An 8814-nucleotide genomic window follows, 5' to 3' on the forward strand; every position below is an offset into this window, starting at 1 on the left:
ATTTTTTTACTTCAAATCACATGCGGAGCCAAAATTTAAAGTTTATGAATTGTAAATCTTAATTTAAAGTTATTTAGTTCTAAATTAATAATATAGATATTTAGTGAACTTTTAAGACAAATACAGAATTTGAATCAAAACATTACTAAATCCGCCAAACTTATTTTGTGTTTAGAAAATTAAATAAAGTTAACCAAACTAGAGATTTTAAAGATAACCTGATCATGACTGATAATACTGACTTAAATTAAAAATATAGATATTTAGTGAACTTTTAAGAAAAATAAAGAATTTGAACCAAAACGTTACCGGATCCAACCAAACTTATTTTGTGTTTAGAAAATTAATTAAAATTAACCACACGAGAGATTTTGAAGATAACTCGATCATGACAGATAACACTATCTTTTTAAACATATATGAGCTCATTAAAGTTTAAATATGAAGTAAAAGAAATGCCTAAATATAAATAAAAGAATTTTCAGAAATTCTCAAATTTTATAATACAAATAAAAAGTAAAAGAAAGGCCTACATGTACAAAACTATAATAAGCAACAAATGAAAAGGAGAAAGAGATCGACAAGAAACAAGAATCTAGCGAAAAAATTACTATTTTTCAGGTTAATAGATAAGATCAATAGAAGAAAGTAACAGGGAAAATAAAGTGTAGTGGATAAGGCTGCTCCTTCCTTATCAAGGTTTTCGAGTTCGAGCCCGGGTATGAAAAAATTCTTGGTAGAAAGAGCTTCCTCCAAATGAGCCTTACACGACGCGAATTCGAATTAATCGGGCTCTATTATAAATATCGGACACCGAATAAAAAATCGAAAAACAAAAAAAAAATAAGATAGGGCAACGTTTAAGAAGTAAACCGTAAAACAAAAAAAATAAGGTCAAGACCTAAAAGTAATTAATTAAAAAGTTTATATTTTATGGAAAACTTTTGTGAGGACTACAAAAGTCCTTGATTGTCCCTAATTATATACAGTAAATGTAACCACAACTGTCATTTGTACCGTGACTTGACTCTGCTTCTCCACTTACGTGATAACAGGAGAAGTCATTGCCAGTATTCCCTAATATTCATTACAAAACAAACAAATACTTGGTCAAAAAATTCTTTTACAATAATGCAACAAAAAGAATATACATGACATTCTTTTAGTCCATTATGAAAAGATGTACGTTTTTATGTATTTGAGTACTCTCCGATCTACTTCTAATATTTTCATTGTTACTAATATTCTCTTATATAATTAACAATATATATTGATAATTACTAGATTTTAATGATATTTTCGATATGCTATATGTTAACGTGTCAAAAAAATTTCCCCTGAAACCCTCAACTCAATTAAACATCATCATATAAATTAAAATGAAAAGTAACGAGAATGAATAAAGAATAATTTATATAAAAGATATTATAATTAAAAATTAAAATTTTCTTTAAAGTGTGTGAAAACGAGTAATTGGCATGTTAAACAAAGAACAAAATGATTAAGCTACCCGCTATGTCAGTAGGGCCCAGCCGCCGCTGATCCCCTAGCTCCCTTTCACATTTGTCAAAGAATTTACCGAAACCATCTTCTGTCAGTCAAAGTCAAACTTCCACTACTTCGAACACGCCATAATTTACCCACCACCGCCAAGAAAAAGCTGGCTTTGCCGTCAGCCCTGACTTTTCTCCAATATTTAAACTCAATAAAATGACAAAATTACCCCTCCATTCAACAACCCACCCACTCCAGCTAGGTCCCTTTTGTCATTACACACAAGAAAACAAAAAAGACAAAAAAGGAAGAAAAGAAAGAGACTAGCTTTCTTGTTTCTCCAGCTCAAAGTCTGTAATAGCACTCAAAAAGGCAAGACTCATATGAAGAAGAGAATTACTGTAATAAAAATTAGCAGATTCTGATACCCTTTTAGGAAATTCGAATTGGGTTTGGATTTTCTTGGCCAAAAAAATGGCGTTTAATCCTGGTAGTAGAATGGACCCACAAGCGGCAGCAGAAAAAGCCGTCTCAGTGATCGGGTTCGGTTATGATTTGACGAGTGATATCCGGTTGACGGCGTGTAAACCCGGTCCAAGCGGGTCGGGTTTGATAGAGGTTGATCAGAAGTCGACCAAGGACCTAGTGGTGCCAGGTGGGGTGGTGGTTTCAAAGGTTTCGACTTCAATCAAGTGCGATAAAGGTGAACGAACTAGGTTTCGCTCTGATGCTCTCTCTTTTAGTCAGGTAAGTTTCTTTTTTTCAGCTTTTTTCTCGGCATGTCTTTTTATATTTATTTTTTCTCTAACCGTTTAATATCGGTCTATTGGTATGGATGCTATTTATTTTTTCTCTAACCGTTTAATATCGGTCTAAGGGATTTGGGTAATTGAATTTTTGCGGCTGCTGTTCATTTGCTGGAAAACAGTAAAATTGACAATGAAGAGCTTGTACTTTTTAATCAGTTCATTTAATGGTTTGCCTGAAATTTCATTTCTAGGTTTGCTTCAAAATGGGAAAAAATTGAATCTTTTTGTGAATTTCGTCCTATCTAGTTGAGTTGGGAAGGTTAAATTTAATTTTCCTCGATGATTGGCTTATGCATACAGAAAGAAAAAGTGTCATTTGTGTTGCTATTTCAAGTCTCATACTTGATGAAAAAGTAATGTAGGTACTAGGGAAATTCTGGTCAATTAGTCACAATTTGGATAGAGGCGTTGAGCTATATACTACTGGATAAAGTTTTGCCTGGTTTGCGGAGTTGCATGTGAAGGTATCTGGTCTGATTTGGCCATTAAATAGGACTTCTTGAAGTATTGGTTATTGTATGACAACTAAGTACATCAATCTCTTTGGCTTCCGGAACTTTGCCAATCCTTTTACTGCTGGATAAAATACCTTTGGCAGCTAATCAGCTTGATAGTAGGATAATAGCATCTAAACGCGCAAATGCTGTAGCAGGGCCAGTCAACTTGTTTGGATACATAAACTGCTTGAGTATGGGGTTATAGACATTCTCATTGTGTAGTTACATCGTGACGTTCCTTCTAGGATTAGATTCAATTTTTAAATATTGGATTTTTGCGTTATCTAAATCTTCATCCTCTGTCACTTGTAGTTACTTATCGTTCAACGAAAGACTGGTTAAGGATCCATTGATATTCATCTAATCCAATTAGAATGCTTAAGGAAAGTATTGAAAATTGTACATACTCTTTCTATTTCTAACAATTGGGGAGATTCGTCATCAGTGGGAATCCAGCAGTAATAAATCGAATATAGAAATTGGATTTGTTAAGTGAGAAGCTCATGTTTTATCTATGCTGATTGCGGAGTGCTTTCCCCTTTTTTTTTTCCTTTTAAATAATTTAAGAGATATCTTCCCTTTTCCTACGGTGGATTGTTAGTTCTTTTCTGCATTGTCTATGAGCTATCATCATGCTTTCTATCTAATAACTGTTTGGTAAAATGATTTTTTGGTGCCTATTAGATTAGTGTTGAAACTTGTTCGCAGAACTCAATGAAGTATGTGTTTTTTTGATTATTCAATCTAATGTTTTCTACTTCGATGTGTATTTATGACTAATCTCTCGGCCCTATCGTCTGCTCATTGCATTCAGATGTCAGAACAATTGAATCAGGAGTTATCTTTGTCTGGTAAGATACCTTCTGGTTTGTTTAATGCAATGTTTGGTCATAAGGGATGCTGGCAAAAGGATGCAGCTTCGACAAAGCTTCTTGCCTTTGATGGTTGGTTTATTACCTTGTACAATATTGAGTTAGTGAGATCCCATCTAACACTATCTGAGCAAGTGAAGCAAGATGTGCCTTCTTCGTGGGATCCTTCTGCGCTTGCAGAGTAAGACCTTTCGCTCAATTGTTATTTGAATAACTATTTTGTTGTCCATCAGGATAGTATAAATACAAATCTGTGTACGTTCAAAATCTCAAGGAAATCTGGTACATGCTCCTCTATGAGATTGGATGTAGGATGAATTGGATTCGGAAAGTTCTGAACTAGCACGCCTGCAAGTTTTTCATACAAAAACATTTTTCCTGTATTGTAATTATGCGTTAAGTGTTTGAGTGGAAACTAAGGAAAGGAAGGAAAAGAATAGAAGATCAAAAGGATGGATATGGGGAGGGAGGGAGGGAAGGAGGGAGGGAGAGTTTCTTTTGTTTGGTGAACTGCAATAGGATATTATGAGAGGAATGTTTTTGTTTCTTGGTTTGATTTCTTTCCTCTCCTCCTATGTAAGTCGAAGAAGGAGAAGATTCTATCCTATCTGTTTCTGTCCAAAACCACCGGCAATGCTTTCTGCCTTTTCTATCCAGCAGAAGTAGCGAATTTATGAGGGAATGGAAAAAGAATGACCTATGAACTGTAGGAGAGTCATTATGGCCCTGAAATTTGGACTCAGAAACAGCAGTGTTTTTGTTATCTTAAGACAGTTGTTGAATTTTTTTTATTTTTAGTGCATTTGATTTTGATTTTATCTCCTTCACTCTGACCTTCTGTCCCTTCTCTTGGTTCATGATGGAACACAACTTGCTATTGACTTTGCTTTTGTAAACTAATATTGAAAATGGTAGAAAATTATTAACTGTGAGGCCGATAACATGATTTTTCAGGTTCATCGAAAAATATGGCACCCATATTGTTGTCGGGGTAAAGATGGGAGGCAAGGATGTAATTCACATAAAGCAGCTGCAGAATTCAACTCTTCAGCCAATGGAGGTGCAGAAATTACTTAAGCAATTAGCTGATGAGAAATTTTCAGAAGACGTAAATGGATGCCAGATGCGAAACTCTGTTAAATCTTCTGAAAAACCAAAGGTATCACATAACTTATATTATATTCGATAGTTCAACTCCCTTTTATGTTTGCTTTCTAGATTCTTTAACATTTCATTTTATTTTACCATACAATTGTGGAAGAAATTGTTTAAGGCCTGACTACGAGTATACACTCAAACTTAGATATTCTGGAATGCTTGTTGAGTTGAGGATGTGTTTTGCCTGCAAAACTAATTCTGTCACTTCCAAAATATTTAGGAGGATAGTTAACCCATTTTACTGATGAAACGTTGATTGATGTGCTTTATGGCTGTTCACGCCATGTACTAGGGTACTACATAAGCGATAATTCAAATATATTAACTTCTATAGATGCATATATATTGAGAATGAAGCTGGCACTGAAGCAATAAGATTCTGGCTAATATTACTTATGCTGCTTGTTAGTTCTCTTTGATGGGCTTTCTGAGTGTTTAACTGCCTTTGATCCAATTAGTTTAAGCTAGTCTGCTTACTTCTAAGATTGCGAATGCTATTTCACAGGCTAATTCATCTTAATAGATTTATTAATATGATTTGAAATTTACTGAAATGCTAAAATGAGCTACTGTAAACTTAATTTTAAAATCATATTTTTTAACGATAATACGTCATGGTCGGAATAATGCCAAGTAATACAATGTAATGCTAAATCAGAATCTTGTAGAAACATTTATTTGCTACTAGTTAATCTTTTCAAGAGGGTGTAATACAGAAAGCTGGACAAGCAAAATGATGTTGAGGGATCAAAATGTACTGTTTGTTAATATAACTGAACCACTAAGTCCAGAAGCCCCAAAATTGTGAAGGAACAAAGTTATGTATGGGTTAGTCAAACAGACTTAAAAGGTAAATAATGTCATGCCCATGGATTTCTCCAAGAAAAGTAAGCAAAATGGATGACATTATGGTCATAGTAAAACTTTATTACATATATGTTTACATTGATTAAACAAAATAAATCATCTGACAGCAGTTTCAATTTTTGACATATGGCAGGATGAAAAATCCATATTCTCAGATCCTCATCTACCATTTGCAAACTCAATAAGACCATCTATTATGTCTCACTCGAAAGCTGATGTAAGATTGTTTTGTTCCCTCTTAAATGAATAATTGTTTTGTTCCCTCTTAAATGAATCACTATTTGCTCTGATGATAAGCTTTTTGTAAAGGATTTGGATTTGAATTCTTTATGCAGGATCTACTAAGCATTCATATCCGTCGCGGAGGTCTTGATTTTGGTCAAAGGCATAGCCAGTGGCTTCCTACTGTATCACAGTCCCCCAATGTCATATCAATGTCTTTTGTGCCTATTGCTTCACTTTTGAGTGGTGTAAGGGGCAGTGGATTTCTAAGCCATGCAATTAATCTTTACCTGCGATGTGAGTATGTCTATTTCTCAATCAATGCTTTATTATAGCGGTGGAAATGGTGCTCTTGGTTGTGTGTGCCTGAGTTTTTGGCTATTCCTGTGAATAGAATGAGTATCCAAATATCAACGAGATCTAGCTGATTCTATTCTCCCTTGACCTACATAACCAACCCCAGCACCACAGACTAAAGGATTGGAAATATGAGAAGGAAATAATATGCAGAGCGGGAGAGCTGAAATCTTGTCGTTAGAGATCAGCTCTAAGCCTTAGTTTACCTGATGAAGACAGATTGATAAATCACTTGCCAGTGGTCTTTTACTTTGAGTTCTTCCCTCTTATGTATTTGGATTATTGAGCAGCGTTTCAGCCCTATAATATATATATAGAGGGTAAATGAGCCTTAAGGAACCCTAATTTGCTTTAAAAGATTAACTATTGAATATTGTAGTGAAAAACAAACTAATGAATGATGGAATTTTAACGGAATCAGATAGATATTGAGGATTCATATATGATATAACTAACACCAGCTAGTTTGATATTAAGTTATAGGTATTGCTATAATGTTGTATTTCATTATTATAAGAATGCTCTGGACTATGAATAGGCTGTGTGCGTTAGTTTATTGAATAGTAGAAGCGTCACTGAATTGATAGGAAGAGAAAATCTGAGGAGGAGCGCCTCATGTTCCGGACTACTAACAAATTTACACACATGCACTCTTTTATCGAAAATGGGTCAAGCATTTTGGGGAATGATTATTATGATGTGTCATGTGTGTATCTCAATTTCCGCCACCAGCTTCTGCTGAATGATCTGGGTTATGAATTCTACCATTTGTTGCTTGACCTTTGCACGGGAGCAGAGCAGTGATTATTACACTCCTATTCGGTGAAGCCTTCCCGCAGTTTAAACGTATAGGACTTCTATAAAAGAATATCTTCCTTGTATGTTTTAGGATGAGCAATTGAATGTTTTCATGTTGTCAATTGCATTTTTATTTTTTTCAGTTTCTTGCATTTAGAGCTACATGACTAAAAACTGCTTCATATCTCTCTGATAGCAAAGATCTTTGATGCAGATAAACCGCCAATCGAGGAACTTGAACAATTTTTAGAATTTCAGTTACCTCGGCAGTGGGCTCCAGCATATAGTGATCTTCCTCTTGGTCATCGTCACAGGAAACAATCCTCTCCATCTTTGCAGTTTACTTTGTTGGGTCCAAGGCTATACGTTAACACTATAAAGGTAAATCTTCATGTGTTAGAATAAGAACATCAAGAAATCTTTTCTTTATCGGATTTTGAAGAGCAACATTTTGAAGTTTTGGTGTTTATCAGCAGAGAGACCTAGTTATAGTAAGAAATTTACCTTTTCTCCCATCACTTGAAAGGGATAAGAAAAATGCAGCAGGAGCAGTTCTTTTTCAGTGCCTTTTAAATGTGCATAGGTTGCAGCTGTGTAATTTTTTTTTTCCTTCTTCTTGCTAATATTTGCAGGTAGACTCTGGAAACAGGCCGGTAACTGGAATTCGGTTATACTTGGAAGGTAAAAGGAGTGATCACCTGGCTATCCATCTTCAACATTTATCAGCACTTCCTCAAAGTATCCAACTAACAGATGATCTTAGCTATGAGCCTGTCGATGAGCCAGTTGAACGGGGATATTTTGAACCGGTCAAGTGGAGCATATTTTCACACATTTGCACTGCTCCCGTTGAATACCGTGGAACACGAATAGATGACTCTGCTTCTATTGTGACCAAGGCCTGGTTTGAGGTGAAGGTTATTGGAATGAAAAAGGTCCTCTTCCTGAGGTTGGGATTCTCGATGGTCGCCTCAGCAAAGATCCGTCGGTCAGAGTGGGAGGGGCCCGCAAGCACATGTCGAAAATCAGGATTGATGTCAATGCTGATCAGCACCCCTTTCAGTACGAAACTAAATCAACCACAGAAGCCAGCTAAGGTGGACCTGAACTCCGCAGTTTATCCTGGCGGTCCACCTTCACCGGCAAGGGCGCCAAAGATGTCGCACTTTGTCGATACAACAGAAATGGTAAGAGGACCTGAGGAGTCACCTGGCTACTGGGTGGTAACTGGTGCAAAGCTATGTGTAGAAGATAGTAGGATAAGAATGAAAGTGAAGTACTCGCTCTTAACCATACTGACAGAAGACTCATTGTTGATATAAGTTGATTGAGATATAGCAAAGTCATGCTTTATCTATCTTCCTCCATAGGACATTGTGTATATTTCTTCATCTGATATTTGGTCAAATATGTAAAATGTATTAGCAAGGTCAAATTGGCCTATTAAAAGTTTGAGTGTGTAAAGAAACTTCAAACTTTTGCTGAAAGAAATGAACACACTTTTTGGATGTACACGTATCGTTAGCAAATGCACTTAGTTATTTCATTTCTCCCTCTGGTCAATTGCTCTCCGGAGTATATTTTTTTTTTCACATAGTACATATTTCGTGCTTGACAATGTTAAAAACGTTTAGTAGTTGCTAAACAAGAGAACATCGTATGATATTTAGCAGAGGTTGGAATTGTCCCAGTGCATAGTATTCTTTTCAATTTCATGTATCCTTGCACACAAATATCGGG

General features: G+C 35.5%; 1 protein-coding gene across 1 annotated transcript; it reads left to right on the plus strand.

Annotated features, from left to right (window-relative positions):
- The first annotated feature begins 1850 nt into the window (after positions 1–1850).
- Positions 1851–8586, plus strand: LOC104228544 (MACPF domain-containing protein NSL1). The gene is made up of 7 exons (XM_009781019.2): positions 1851–2241; positions 3615–3853; positions 4627–4831; positions 5831–5914; positions 6033–6216; positions 7289–7455; positions 7707–8586. The coding sequence occupies exons 1-7, from the start codon at positions 1969–1971 to the stop codon at positions 8394–8396; spliced, it is 1842 nt and encodes a 613-aa protein (XP_009779321.1). The 5' UTR covers positions 1851–1968; the 3' UTR covers positions 8397–8586.
- The last annotated feature ends 228 nt before the right edge of the window (positions 8587–8814 follow it).

Source organism: Nicotiana sylvestris, chromosome 2 (genome assembly GCF_000393655.2).
Source record: "Nicotiana sylvestris chromosome 2, ASM39365v2, whole genome shotgun sequence".
Classification (NCBI taxonomy): domain Eukaryota; kingdom Viridiplantae; phylum Streptophyta; class Magnoliopsida; order Solanales; family Solanaceae; genus Nicotiana; species Nicotiana sylvestris.

Excerpts from the sequence above, each read along its gene's own strand:
- LOC104228544 (XM_009781019.2), top strand. The coding sequence starts at position 1,969 with ATGGCGTTTAATCCTGGTAGTAGAATGGACCCACAAGCGGCAGCAGAA. Across the intron at positions 4,832-5,830 it reads AATCTTCTGAAAAACCAAAG|GATGAAAAATCCATATTCTC; the intron begins GTATCACATAAC and ends GACATATGGCAG. Across the intron at positions 6,217-7,288 it reads AATTAATCTTTACCTGCGAT|ATAAACCGCCAATCGAGGAA; the intron begins GTGAGTATGTCT and ends TCTTTGATGCAG.